This window comes from Sesamum indicum, linkage group LG2 (assembly GCF_026168435.1).
Source record: "Sesamum indicum cultivar Baizhima isolate 11 linkage group LG2, ASM2616843v1, whole genome shotgun sequence".
NCBI lineage: Eukaryota > Viridiplantae > Streptophyta > Magnoliopsida > Lamiales > Pedaliaceae > Sesamum > Sesamum indicum.
In genome coordinates, this window is record NC_142658.1 from 19,485,978 (window position 1) to 19,501,276 (window position 15,299).

Below are 15,299 nucleotides of genomic sequence, written 5' to 3' on the forward strand. Positions count from 1 at the left end.
TTCGCCACAAAATAGAAAAGCCTCCTCAAACTCCATTCGCTTGTCAATAGCTGTTCCTCTGCCCATACTCCCTACATGTTCATACTTTTCATCCTATGATGATCAACTTTCGTCTTGAAATGCTCCATTGGGAAAGATTGAAATCTTACTACCATAAAATCGAGAGTTCGAATTTTATAAAAATTGATGTTTCATCTGCGTTTATTGTAATTTATTATTCTTTTAAATATATTGAACGATATAACTATCAAAAGATAGTAAAGGAATGAAAAGTTAAAAGAATGAGTGGGTTGGATGTCAGTAAATTAAATTAAAATATTAAAATTGATGTCCAATTCATCCCTCTTTAATTATATATTATATAGATTACAAGTTTTTTTCCTCATCGAGAGGTTTAAATAGGGGTATCACTGAAAAATAAATCAAACTATTTGATACTTGATCGAAGTCGATCGATAAAAGTTTGTGTAAACTCGATTTGTTAATTTAAACAAGAATATTTGGTCAATAAACTTTCGAGCTCGTCTCTAGCTCGATTTGATTAGTATAAAAATAATAAAATAGTAATTAAATGGTTGGAAGTGTATAGGTTTGATCTCTATTACGGCAATGAAAGTTGCTCCTTCAGAGAATCACTCCGAAAAGCAGAATTTATTGGGATTGATGATACAGTTACACATTATGTACTAATCTTTCAATGAGATCCTAAGAAAAAAAAAATAAAGAACTCTTTATGGACCACAATTTAAAATCTATCCCTAATTAATTATTTTGTTGAATAGATTATCACATACTTTATTGAGTGTTCCCAGCTTTTACTCCAAAATTGTATCTACTTCAATTAATTTTCATGAATTGACATCTACGTTCCAAATTCATAAATCTTGCACTGCCCCCTTAAAATTGTTATGCTCAATCTCTTTAAATGTGGTAAATGAGATTTAATTTAATTACCCAAACTAAGACATTGGGACTACGAGAATATGAATTTGAATTCCATTAATATATAATTGTTAGTCTGTTTTATCTGCAATTGATTAAAAAGTAGAAGTTTGAATAGTTAAAAAAATTGTACTTTCACACATTATTGGGGATAATTTGACATAACTTGCGACTCGAGTACTTCATTACGCGAGATATTGTCCGTACTAAGTTCGCATAAATCTCATAAATTTGTCATGAAAAAACGCTTTGTTAGGGAAATGAGGTCTTGGAGCTTGTAAACCACTAAAGCTCATCGTCTGCAACCAATATGGAACGCTTGCCTACATTATCACAATTAATTTTGTGGAGATGGGGGGGGGGGGACAATATGTAAAAAGGATTAAAATTTATATAAATTTTTTTTAAAAAAAATTACAGACACCCCTCGAATTTGTCATTGTGTTTTATGTTGGTCTACTATAATAATAGTTATAGGTATAAATATTTGATGTTGATAATTAAAATTTATGACATAATTGTAACGATTTATTAAAAAAAAATGTTTAAAAGTGAAATTTTCTTGAACTGTGGGGGAGAGGGTGTTGATAATTAAAGTGAAAGCTTCTGCGATTACTGCTAAAGATGACATTATTTGTGAGTTAAAGCCGAGGGCCGTACTTGTTTGCCAGCCCAAAAGCCTACCCAGCAAAGCTTCTTTCATTTCGTCCTTTTCACCACTCTAATTTCTAAATGATTATTTTATTTAATTTTCATCCGAGCAAAGTGAAATATGATATTTTGGTTTGTTTCTGTGGACCTAATTACATGTCACTACCATTTTTCAATTTAATAAATTATAAGGGTAAATTATATTAAAAGTCTAATTATATAAATATTCCTCATTTTTTTTATAAAATTACAAATACACCTGTTAAAATTGTAGTTATAATTATAAGTACACTTACTGCTCAATGGTGAAATTTTACAAAAATATTTAATAAAGTACATTATACTAACACCCTCTATAGGGAATGCACCTGCAATTTTTCAAGGGATGTAGGGTTTTTGTGTAATTAAGCTAATCTGGAAGAGCGTCGATGTAACTTACGCAGATTTTAATATTCTTTTTTCATCCAACCATATATATTATTGATGAAGAATAAACATAAGATCGAGGGCAAATAAGAGATTTCATCTCAGACAAAGACAAAAGAATAAAATCCTAATAGACAGGAATTTGTGAAATTAATCACTCTTGTAAATGAACCACAAAAATTGAAGAGAAGTGACGTCATTATCCTTTTCGGATTTTTGACATTATATTTCTAATATAAACCTTTATTTCTAAAAATTAAACTAAATGTTTTGATCTATTATTTGAAAACTACGTATTAGATAGAGTTATTCATTCCCCTCCATTTTTTATATATAGATCTCCGGCTTTGTAATTAAATCTCTTCTAAAAATATAAAATTACACTTTTTTTCAAAAAAGTTTTGAAATTACAATTATATTTTCTCTGAAAATTTATTGTTTATACATGTCCCCGTTTTGTTAGGATTTGGACAAAATGAATTTTTAATTTTACCCTCCCCCTCCCCCCCTTTCAACATTATCATGTAATAATTTTACACTTATAAGGAAAAAATTGTAATGATATTTTTTTGAAAATATAACGATGTTTTTGAAGCAAGCAATATACTATTACAACATTCGGTATGCAGTATAATAATAAATCTAAAACAGCCAACGATTTCAGGTGAAAAAAGAAACAACATACACACACTACTATAAAAATAGACTAACACCTACATGCGTATGATTGAAACTCATAATCTCTTGGTTGAGCACAAAAATATACATGAAAAATACTAAATGAGGGGCAAAATTAAAAATTTATGTAATATATTTTGTTAATGTCAGCATTTATGGTCATATCCCTTACAGAAGTGGGCTAAGTATAAATGGAGAATTTTTTGGAAGGGATGTAAGTGTAATTTTTAAAAAAAAATTAAGAAAAAATAAAACTTTACATTTTAAAGAGGGACAAATGTAATGAATCTATAAATAATTAATACCAATAATTGAGAAATCCAAATGTATGAGTTATTCAGTCAGATTCAAATTGATATAATTATTGGATCCAAGTCTCACCACAAAAAATATTTATTTGTCCAATTTTATGCATTATTTTATAGGATATATAAATTATATGGATCAATACTTCTGAAATTAGACATAATCATACAAATAATCAATATTCTTTGTAAACTTTTATGTACACCTCCAAATATAATGTAATTAGTCACTTTTTTTAGAATTATACATCAATTATTGAATAAGTATATTATACTTACCATATAATTAATTTAAATTTAATCAAACTCAATTTGAATTAAAATTTTTGGTACATAACCAAGTGAGCGGCATGAAACTTCCTTGATTCATCTACCCAATTAGTCATCAATTATCTACTACATTTCGCTTGGTTACAAAGGTATCAACCAACTCAACTAAATGTTCATAATTCTTTTGTACACAACTCGTAAAATTATCACTTTACAATAGAACAAAAATTAATATAATGTAATAATATATTTATAAGTAATCATTCTGAATATTATGCGGATTCGATTTTCAATTTTAAATTTTATTGTATTTTCTATTTTATTTAATATATACACACTGTGTCTATAAAAAAATAAATAAAATAAATAACATAATCTTTGTACATGAAACGTATATGTGTTATATTTATGTAGTAAATACAGAATGTCTTTGCATATGAAACTAAGAGGGTGTTCGACTAAACTTATTTGAAAGATCTTATAAGCTTATATATTTTATAATATGTTTTAAGAGCTTAAAAATGTTGAATCTTATTTTAAAATTAATTTAAAATACTGTAATATGTTTTACTAAGCTCTTCATATTGTAATGATAATCAAAAAAACCATCAAACAATTATAATTTAAAATCATATAAATAGATAATTTTGCGTTAGGAGAAAATTTGTCAACTTTATGAAGGTAAAAGTCAAATATTAATAAAATTCTGAGTGTATTTTTGTCTACTGAATGTTAAGAATAAAGAGTTTATAAGATTATTTATTTTAAAAAAAAAATCAAAAGTTTAGTGAAGTTTATTTTTCTTAAAGAGCTTATAAGATCCAAAATAGCTTATTTCAAATTTTTATAAGTTTTTCAAAAAAAAAATCTGTCAAACAATTTTCAAAAGCTTATAAACTTTCAATCATCTTATAATATGTTTTGAGGAGCTTATAAGCTCCACCAAACATCCGTTTAACAACTGATAGAATGAACGTATTTGAGGCTCTATTCCCCTCCCCCCCCCCCCCTAATTTTTTCGTGCTATTAGGTGTGCATAAAGTTATCAATGATGTCTTAACCTATTGACTATTTATTTCGCTTTTACATGAGTTCTTGTAATTTATTTGTCATTGTTAGTTATATTAATATATTGATTGAATAGAAGTATTGCTCAATATAATGAAATGAGTTCTTATAATTTATTTGCCGTTATTATTATTAAAAAAAAAGTCAGCATAAAGTTGATTTTAACATTTCTTTTAGTGTATAATTAATATAATATTATGTGATTTATCAGTGAAACGCTAAGGGATGTCAAAAAATGATTTTTTTTTTTTTTAATAATAAGATGAACCAAGGGAATAGTAAGTTTGTTGATATCTGTAATTTGTATTTCTTTTTTTTCATTTTGAAAAATTGGTTAATTAAATTTGGTTGAATCAAATAAACACAGAGCAAATATAATACATTTGTCATGTGATTGAGCAAATATAAACAATCACAGAGCTCGTTAAAAAAGTACAAAAATTGTTGGATTATTTCTAAAACCTTAATAAATTCCTTCAAATGAATTACAAATTTATCATTACTAATATTTTAGAAGCTTTATAATTGTACTTTATCCAATATTTTTAGAATAAAATCTAGCATCTTATAAACTCTAAAAATTATTTTATAAGGTGTAGAAGCTTATAAGATCTTTTAAACAAGTTTAGCCAAACAGACCCCTAAATAAGACAAATACGTATTACAATCAACTCACATTATATCAAAAAAATACTCATTCATTTAATGAAATTCGAACCCATAACCTCAAACTTATTTATAAAAATGATAGTGGCTAATTACGGGAATGTAGATTGAAACCTTGGAATGGGGTTGTTATGCAAGAAAAGGGCAAAGGTCATGTCATTGTCGCTAGGGACAGGCCATTGGGCAACGCTGCTGGATGGACCTTCAACTGTCCTCAAGTCAACTCCGCCGTTCCGTTCCTATCGATTTTTGCATCAATTTTTTTGAAGTTTCGTATTTTTACTATGACTTTTTCTTGAGATTTTAGTTTTAGACATGAACAACTCTTCCATCCATTGACCATCATATTAGTTTGTATTGAAAAATAAATCAAATTATTCAGTTTCTGATTAAAATCGAGTGATAGAAATTCATTTGAATTTAATTTATTAAGATTAATAAATAAAACTCGAAAAAAATCTTTTATTTGATAAATTTTTTGAGCGTAGTTTGATCAGAACAAAATAATAAAAATATACTTAAAATATTAAATTACTCAAACTCGACTAATATTTGATTCAAACAAAATCTTTTAAATTCGATGACAATTCAAATAAGATTGAACAGTGGCGTACTCCTCGATTTAAATGATTTCACATGATTTGAATATGAAAAGAGGAAGGGGGAATTGAGTATGAATTGGTTGTTTGATGAATAATGATTATTGAAATGGAAGCGTGACATAATATCATATGTTACATATATATATATAATGTGAAGAAGTGATGGGTCGGCTTCCACTGTTTCAAACTGGACCACCGTGCAAAGTGCGGCGGTGGCGCATTTTTGGACTTTGGTGGTAGGCGCCGGCGGGGTGGGACTAAGGGAGCGGGCCTGAAAACTGGTATTTCTTTTAGTATATATAGGTTTAAATGGATATAATATATGAAAATCAATGGTGGTGGCGCCGCCCCCCACCGCCGCCGATGGTAGGGATGGACTTTTTTGTGTAAATATTTTGCGGTCTGCCCGCATAAATGTTGTGCTGATTAACTATTCAAGATCACACCACATGCTGATTAACTATTCAAGATCACACCACCTGCCACCGACGTATTTGAGTACATTTTGAACTTAAATGTAAGGAGTCGAGATGCAGAATAAACGAGTCGAGAAGAATATATTATTATTATTCAAATTTGTTTGAATTACTTTCGAACTTGAAAAATTATATTTGAACTTGATATATTATCATTCAAATTTATTTAGATTATTATCAAACTTAAAAGATTTATATTTGAGCTTAATTTGATTATTGATCAAATTGAGGTTGAACAAACTCTAATTTAATCAAACACAATATGACCTCAAGTAGTTTGATATACTTCAGCATGTTGCATTATTTATTTGTTTTGTTGAGCTGAAAGATTTAAACTCACACAAACTTTTATCAATCAAATTTGAGTCACATATCTGACAATTTGAGTTATTCTTCAATCCTAGCTGGATGGGTCCAAAACATATCTACTACTACGCAAAATGTACTCTGATAATTTTGGACAAGAAATATAGAAATCAACAAGTAACATATCAACAAGTATCCGCACATAAACCTAAAAGAATTAAGACATATCCACTCATGAATTTCTGTAAATGTCTTCTTAATCCTAATATACATATTTTTTACTTATAAATCTGGCTTTAAGAAATAGTGATAACAGGAAACGTTAATGAAGAAGCATCATATCAACAAGTATTACATTTTCTTAGCACTGATGAATAGCTATACAACTCCACTCAAGACAAAGGTATCACTCAGAGCTCAAAAAACCAACTCCCTTTGTGGATGGACTACACTTCACACTGGCACTCGTATCGAATACACCAAAATCAACTACGGCCGAGTAAATTACATATCTGTATATGTGCATCTTCATTATAGAAGGCTGGTGCTCCCGAACGGATTGGTAGTTTGCGGGTGAGCAGCAGGGGCAGCAGGGAATGCTCCAAACCCAGCATCACCAAAAGGATTTTGTGGGCTCATCAGTAAATGTTGCTGCTGCTGGGGTGGTGGATAAGCAGGCTGAAACGGAGCAAATGGGTTGTTTTGTGGTTGTGTCATTGCAGCCATTTGAACGGTAGGAGGAGGAGGAACGTTGTTAGAAATAGCAAACGGGTCGCTGACTTCAAATGGATTTGGGGCAGGTGCTCCATATACTGGCTGTTGGGATGCTCTATATGCGCCTTCGTCATATAAACTGTTCAGAGTAAGTGAATCCAGCCCACCCGCCTGCAATTTAAATAGTCCAAAAGGAAAAAATTGTCACATCTCTACATTAAGGGGCTCATTTGCAAACCAGACCAGACATGTGCAACCAACAAATCATGAAGACAATAAGGATGCTTGCTGAAGAATGACACAGTGCACATCAATAGTCTTTAACATGGCAGTGCAATAATAGCTTAAAGAATGGAATCACTTTTCACTAGGAAATATCAGAAGAAATTTTGCACGGTCATAAGATAAATCCCCCATCCTTCTGTTATTTCAACCATCAATACTGTATGGCCTTATAACTCTTTGGACCCAAGTCCAACTAGTTTCTTTTATAAATTAGCTAAATGCTAGGGCAAGTTAATAGGATGGAGACAATTATATAGCTTCAATAGCTTAATTGCATTGTTTAAGCCACGATGTGAACAAAAGTGCATCGTCTAAAGACTAAATGATATAGTAGCGTAAATTTGGTTAATCATTTTTAACTTGAAAAAATGTACCTGGGAGCACAGGAATTCAAACATGGATGGTTCAAAGATTTCGAGCTTGCTTCAAGAACTAGACTGCTGGAATAGAAAATCTTTAGCATTTCAATTTATGGGTAAAACACACAGTTTACATCTCTTTTGGTTAATCTCACTTTGCTTCTTTTTTTTATTCTCCCCTTTTATGGAGAGGTGAAATGGACAATTTGCAAATTCCAGTTACTTTTTTGCCAGAATTTGCTGATAGCAATTATACATGTAATTTTTCAAAACTGCGGGTCCATTTGCAATAGGACCAAAACTCAGAGGTCTACAAGTAATTATGCACTACAAATACATTATACACATTGCAAATTCCTAGCAAATCTTCTACTAAGTTGGTTCTATAGTTGTTAAAGGCACATGGCGCAAAGCACGGCCCATATTTGCATAAATAAATTATATACTCATACATCAATTACAAAAGCAATTATGTATAAAGACTAGATATTTTATTCACCATTATGCCATAAAATTAATATGTAAAACCAACTAGTCTTACGAGAAATAAGAAGTTCAAAGACCATTAAACAAATCCTGCTTAATCGTTATAAAACAAACAAGAATGAAATTTCTACACTCTGGTTCCATTTCTTGTCCATCATCATTATATCCATCGCCGTTACATTTGTAGCAATCAACATCTTTTTTTATTTCTTTAAAAAGAATAGGTTAAAGGCTGCACTTCAACAAGCACAGTCTTCAATATTACTTGTGCGAAGCCCAATCTTTTTCCGCTCAGCCTTAAAAAGGCTGGGTTTCGACCTGGTGCGCAAGGTCACCACAGGAAAAGGCGCTCTGGTACACATCATAGCTGCGCCAGAAGAAAGCCCAACGCCATTTATAAAATGGCGCGCCTTTTATAACTATGGTTGGTTCTAACCCTCCATTCTGAATAATCTCTTCCTAAGACGAGGTGAACTCCCTCCTCTCCATATTCACCCCCCCCCCCCCCCCACAGAGACTTCAATTAGGCACCTCCAAACTGCTTACCTATTTCTAATGCATTCATAGTGCAGTTCAACTACTTTCCAGCATGCACAGATGAAACTGATTTTACAAGTGATATGCCATGATCAGCCAAAACTTCAGTTTGGGAGATGCTCAAGTGTGCACTCTTCACAGTGATATCACAGTTTGGTAGAGAATAACTTTTATTCATGCAAGTAGCATGGAGTGATCCAAACAATTTTCAAAACTATAAGTAACACAAAGACATACCAATTGTCTTTCCTGCACTGATGATAAATTGGTACTGGGCGTAGTAACCAGGGCAAGTTCCCACCCAGTGGGGTCGAAATCTTTCACTTGGGGAGCATCAGAGTCAAATGGTGTAGTGCCTGCAGCATGCATTTGATATATCATATTTCCCTTTAAAACATAATGCAAGTGAGAAGTCTGTTAAAAAACACATTATTTAATGAGAGGAGTACACAGGAATACTGACCAGATGGAACTATGGCTAAAGCCAACGCATTTGTTTCCTCAATGGCAGATGCATCTTGTGTAGTCACATTCAAACCCTGTAAGAATTTATCCATATAAAGTATGAATAAGTTCAACAGAAAAATGCACAAAGCAGAAACTCCAATCAGAAATATGATTTAGTATAGAAGAATATCAACTATTAATAAACCCACCAGCAGATCATCCGTGTCCAAGTTGGTTGGAGGAGGGGGAACAGGAGGAGCTGTCTCAGCAGTTGAGATGGCAACTTCATCGGATTGTGGTGGACTGGGTTCCTCGGACACGATTTTTGTCTCTTCAGAAGGTGGAGGAACATCCTCTTCCTTATAGGTCAGCATCAGCCTTTCTGGGTATTCCTGATATATTCGAAATGTATTATATTCTTAATGAGAAAGTTTATCAGAAGCAAACAGCAGAAAATTATATGATTATTATGTACACACTAGAACATGTTGCCAAATAATGGTTGCGCTTGGATGGAAATACTTACCAAGGCCACACTTGGAACAGAAACCATCCTTGGTGCTTCTCTTATATACTCTTCCATGGTCACTAGAAAGGACTGTGGAGGCTATCAAACCATAGAACAAAGAAAAAATGAATCAGCATGTCGTCTGGAAATCTCAAATTTATTAAGACATGAAGCGCCAAATCCTCTTGTTACCTCTCTCAACACAGGGAACTGGAAATTTCTAGCAAGTTCAAGTCCTTTGCATACTTCATAGAAATCAGAAAGACTATTTGCCTGCAATAAGAGCATTACCATTATAATGACACGCGGAAAGCAACTTGAGGTCCATCACAATTTTTACTTAAAAAGTACTGTTTAGAACAAATAATGCTAAAGGGGAAAATTATGTTCGGCAGAGCAAGACTCTACCTGCTGGCCAGCTCTTTTATAGATATCGAGGGCTTTAATGGCTTCATGTCTTGGCATCTCAAAAAACTGAAATGTAAAATCAGGAGAGGCCAATTTTCTATTAAGCAAACACAAAAAATGGAAGTAAAAAATATTGGACACCTGAAAATATATCTCATTCACCTTGTCAACAAGATTGATGATTCCATCATTTATTGCACAGTATATTTTGAAGCTCTCTTTCAGCACCTGATAATCACAAATATTGGAGAAGTTAGTCATACTTAGATTAGACAGTTATGAAATAGTGAAACTGAAATAAAAGTTTTAAGAAAAATAAAACACTCTTTTTACTTTCTCTCAACACCAAGTGAAAAGTGCCTTCCCCAATACTGTTAACAGGTACCTACATTTATACAACTCAGACCTTGCAGCCCCTCCCACCCCCATTCCCCACCCAGTCCTCTCCCATCCTCCACCAGGAAATTCACTTTTGTATTCAGCGTACCTACTTCTCTTCACTCATAAAGACTAATAGATTTCAACTCAACCACCTCCATGCTTATGCATTTGGTGAATCGGGGTTGAATAGAGAGAATGTACATTACGTACCAATGCTAGAGCATACTGAATTACATAATTGCCCACAGCAGCTCCTTCGGGCTGTAAATCAGTAAAGGTTAGTTAAACGTGGTTTTCTCATATGAACAAGTAAGTTAGAAATTCAGAAAGTACCACATGGTGAAATAGATAAAACCTGCAAAATAGTTATGACCAAAGAACGATAGTCATAGAGATCCGGAGAGTACCCGACATCCAATAAGACGATATAGCAACTGCTGCAATGCGGGCAACTGATCTAAAAGTTCTTCACTGTCCAAGTCTCTAGTTCTACTGTAACCCTGAGAACAAAATAAAAAACAAGAAATGCCTCTCAACCCTATATGTCAGGGACTAGGAAATAACATCAATAACGGTTCCGCTATGGATGTAAGAGAATGATTTGGGCTTAACACAAGTTTCTTAACATCTGCGCCTAATCAAAGTTTTTCTCATGATGGAACGCATGCTTAGTGAACAGACACCAGACAACTAAAACATCCGGCCATCCATGTGAAGCAGGAAAACTCAAGCCCAGCTTTAGGTTCACAAGAAGAACTACTCAAACTTCATCAATGCTTCCAAGTGAGAAAAACTTTCTACGGATCGTCTATAACAATCAGCTACAGACTTGTTGCAAGTTACAGACATGTTCCTCAGTTAGTATTCTAACAGACACATAGGTCTTTACAGATATATCAAAAGTCAACAAATTTAGTAACGCACTATTAGCTGTTACCGAACATGTACTTTCATATAATAGTCCCTTAGTGTTATTGGCCTATAATGACTCGGGGAAGTTTTGGATAAGAGTTAAAAACATGACAAGTTTGGATATCCTTAAACTTTTGCCCTTTAAAATAGTGGTTACGAGTTGGTGGAGTCACAAACTGTTTCAAGTTAAAAGGGGGTCAGGAGGATAAAATTAGCAACAGTCTTATTTTCAAACATCGCATGAAAGAAAATGGAGCAACTTTCAAGGAGTATTAAAATGTACGTCCATAAATTAACTGAGAAGGATAAGTCAATCAAACACATACTACTTATAAAACTTAAACAGACCTTGTCTTGGCCTTGTGCAGGTCTAGGAAGACGCTCGGCTTCAATATCATACTTAAGTATCCTAAAGCATTCCAGTCGTTCTTCCAAGAAGAGTGCATATGTTCGGACCCAGGCAGAGCAATCCCAAGCTGGAGAAAGAGAGTAAAATGCATTATCTAATTCTGACTATTATTTGTTGGTTTTACTCTTTACTGCGTAATGAAGTAAAGTTGTTCTACACGGGAGGCGGGAGGAATTTTAAAGGCAAAAACATAAAAATACACAAAAAATAGCCACTTGCCAATAGGGCTAGAATCGTCCTTGAAATTCGACATTTGGAGCACGCGTCCCCTCTGCTGGAAGTTCAACAGTTCCTCCCTAAACGTAGGATCACCTTCTCTCAAAGCTCTATGGATAACTATTAGAGTTTTCAATGCAACCTGTTGAAAAAATCAAGGAAAACCCCAAAGAGACACATTTTAGAAATTAAAGTGGTGAAACCTAGAATTAAACTTCAAGGTTTTGATGAGGAAGTAAAAGGTCAAAACCATCATTTGAGATAAAAAGCATTGCAGAAAGATCAAGTCAAACAGAAAACTTGAAAAAAATTCCATATATTTCAGACAAAGGGTATGGTTTCTGCAGTAATTCCAAATTCTGCAAATTCAATTTCTGATTGCCAACAGATAGGGGCGCATAACCATATAGAAACTGCAGACTCACTCAAAACCTTAATCCACCAACTCATCCTCCATCTACTGATCCATAATTATGCACAAAATTCATCACGTTAAGCAATGAGTCAATGACTTGAGGCATATGCTTTCATTTTGCACTTGCCATATTGTCCAAATCCCAAGAAAAAATGGAGAAACTGATAAACTAAAAGATAGAACGCATCAAAATGTACATGCTGCGCTGCATAACAGAGCAAATTAAAGATACAACCTATCGACAATTTCACGAATGAAATAGAAGCTAAGATCAAGTAAGTGCCACTGTTGGCTTGATTCCGATTTTAGTGAGGCGAGAAAGGGGAACAAAGGAAAAGAAACGAAATGTGTTTTATTGACAAATACACAAAACAACATCTCTGCTAAGTGACGTAAGAGATCATGGAATTAGTTTCATGATGATACTTTCAGGAGTTGAAAATGAAAATAGAAAGGTGGCAAACCGGGCTTCTGCACATTTTCTGTAAATTCAAAACAGGAAAGTATGTTTTGCATCACTAACCAAAACTAACCTTCACTCTTTTCAACAAATAAATTGGAATTCAATACAGACCCTTCCATGATCTCATAGCAGTACTCCATGAAAAAAGAGAGGTGTTTCAAGAACTAAAATTACATCACCATCACAATCCATCACCACCAAGCCAATTCCAAAATTGGAAACAATTTAAGTGAGATCGTATGAAACAAAATAAGATCACATTTATAGTGGATTGTCGAAAAAATAATAAGGCTCCAATCTAAGCAACTTGAGAAGAGTGTTATAAAAATAAGCTTCCCAGTCTATGCAACTTGAGAAGAGTGCGATAGCAGAGACTATTGGCCACCAAACATTCATCCTCCTAGTGTAGGCATCCCAAGGACTTATCATACTAAATTATAAACCAATGTTGTACCAAAAAGTAGCCAAACAATATTTCAAATATTTTCCAATAAGAAGCTAAAATGACCTGGATAAATACGCTTGTCATGATTACTAACAATCTGACAAAATTTTGTTAAAATCACCTTGTTGCTTTTCAGCTTCCTACGAGAAAATTGCAGTAATTTCACCCTATGCATATTCACCTAATAACCTCTCCGACAAAATAAGCATTTCGGCCTCATGACATCCATTGAACAAATGGTAAATTCGCCCGCCGCCCGGAATTCAAAACCACATGGAAAATGATAATACATGCTATCTATAAATGTCTGATAGTCTACAAGGTTTGGAAGATGGAATTTGCGAACAGCATAAGAACGTGGATGCAACTAAATGCTCCAAAATATCACACACCGCGCTGGGGGGGGGGGGGGGGCTAAACTCAAATGAAGTCCTTAGCAAGATTAATATCAAAATCAGAAATGAACTAATCCAAGAAAAAAGCAAGAAATACATATAAACAGCATTCAGTTTAAGCCACATAGATCTAGATCCATACCGTCCAATTATGTGTCTTTGCCAATCGTCTTGCAAGTGCATGTATGCAGTATGCAACATCAGCCCGAGGCCGCATTGCTGATGTCGCAACCAAAATTTCTGCACAAGGCATCCAACCACTAGTAACATAATCGCAATTGCGCTCATTTTTTCACCAAATGAGAACTGAGATTAAAATGAAGTTGTTTTCCCCCTTACAAGAGAAACCCAGAATCCAAATCCTCATTTTTCAGCATGTTGGAATTCATCTCAGAAAAAAACGTTGTACTAAATATAAAAACCCAACCCCCAATATTCAAGTGCTTTCTGTAAATTGAAAAATGGAAGTGAAAAGTTCACATATTCTCCAATGGAAAGACATCTGACGACAAATTTCAGAAATCCCCCTGAACCAAAACAAAGACCTCATTCATAGTAGCACAACCTTCAAAGCAAAACCAGAATTCACACTCTCCACCACTAGAAATTAAAAAAAAAAAAACAGTGTCTCGACAGTCATACTTTCTCAACAATAAGAAACCCAATTAGACCAACTATCCTCCATATATACAGAAAACTGAAGATCGTAAACACCATAAATTAATGGATCTAACCATGACCAACTGACAGAATTGAGAAAAAGGAAAACTCACTTCTGAGATGTCTCTCTTTGGGTGGGCACTCCACATGATTCGTAGCCTTAACGATTGCCACATCCACATCCTATTTTTAGCCACCCACAACAAGAATGAAAAATAAAAGAAATGAAAAACCCAAATAAACAAAATCATTCAATTATACATTGTTTTCTTGATCACCACTCTATTTTCAGTAATCAAACACAAACCACACATCCAGAGAAAGAAACATAAACATAGAACACGAAATCAGAAAAACCCATAACCGGATCTTCATACTTTCGCACTATTTCCTTGATTTCCACTACTTTTGACACATAATCACATATAACCCCAATCCCAAAACCCCACCCGAAAATACATAACCCGATGGTCCGATAAAGACAGAAAAAATACAAGAGAAAGAAAACAAAGGAAAAAAAGACCTTGAAATCGGAATTGACATGGGCAAGGCCGACTCTAGTGTGGTCTTTGAGAGCACCGTACGCTTTTCTCCATGTCTGAAGCGTCCCCATTTCCCTTCAGATCGCCCCAGTTCTCTCGCTCTCTCTCTCTCTCTCTCTCTCTCTCTCTCTCTCTTGCTGTTCCCGGAGAGAGACTATAGAAATCGATTGTGTATCGCTAATCCCTGTATCTGTATTTTATTTTATTCTTTTCCCCGATTTTGTTTTTCTTTAGTGGATGCGTTTGGGTCAGTTGGGTGGCGTTTGGCGGCCCCCCCTTCACCTCACTGTGGCAGACTGGCACTCCATCATCATCATCACATCTCAT

The 15,299-nt window shown here is 33.8% G+C and overlaps 1 protein-coding gene across 1 annotated transcript; it reads right to left on the reverse strand.

Annotated features, from left to right (window-relative positions):
- Window positions 1–6,599: 6,599 nt before the first annotated feature.
- LOC105156228 (putative clathrin assembly protein At2g01600) lies at window positions 6,600–15,241 on the reverse strand. Its single transcript, XM_011072302.3, has 15 exons — window positions 14,954–15,241; window positions 14,544–14,613; window positions 13,913–14,010; window positions 12,056–12,194; window positions 11,776–11,903; window positions 10,923–11,015; window positions 10,726–10,776; window positions 10,297–10,362; window positions 10,135–10,200; window positions 9,919–9,999; window positions 9,745–9,825; window positions 9,428–9,610; window positions 9,235–9,310; window positions 9,009–9,127; window positions 6,600–7,275 (listed from the first exon to the last, which is right to left on the reverse strand). Exons 1-15 carry the CDS (start codon window positions 15,041–15,043, stop codon window positions 6,922–6,924), a joined length of 1,695 nt encoding a protein of 564 aa, XP_011070604.1. The 5' UTR covers window positions 15,044–15,241; the 3' UTR covers window positions 6,600–6,921.
- Window positions 15,242–15,299: the final 58 nt, after the last annotated feature.

What these genes read in the sequence shown, in the direction of transcription:
- LOC105156228 (XM_011072302.3), bottom strand. Translation starts at nt 15,043, where the DNA reads ATGGGGACGCTTCAGACATGGAGAAAAGCGTACGGTGCTCTCAAAGAC. An exon ending in ATGTCAATTCCGATTTCAAG is followed by an intron (nt 14,614 to 14,953) that starts GTCTTTTTTTCC and finishes GGCTAAAAATAG; the next exon opens with GATGTGGATGTGGCAATCGT. An exon ending in TTCAGTATGCTCTAGCATTG is followed by an intron (nt 10,363 to 10,725) that starts GTACGTAATGTA and finishes TGTGATTATCAG; the next exon opens with GTGCTGAAAGAGAGCTTCAA.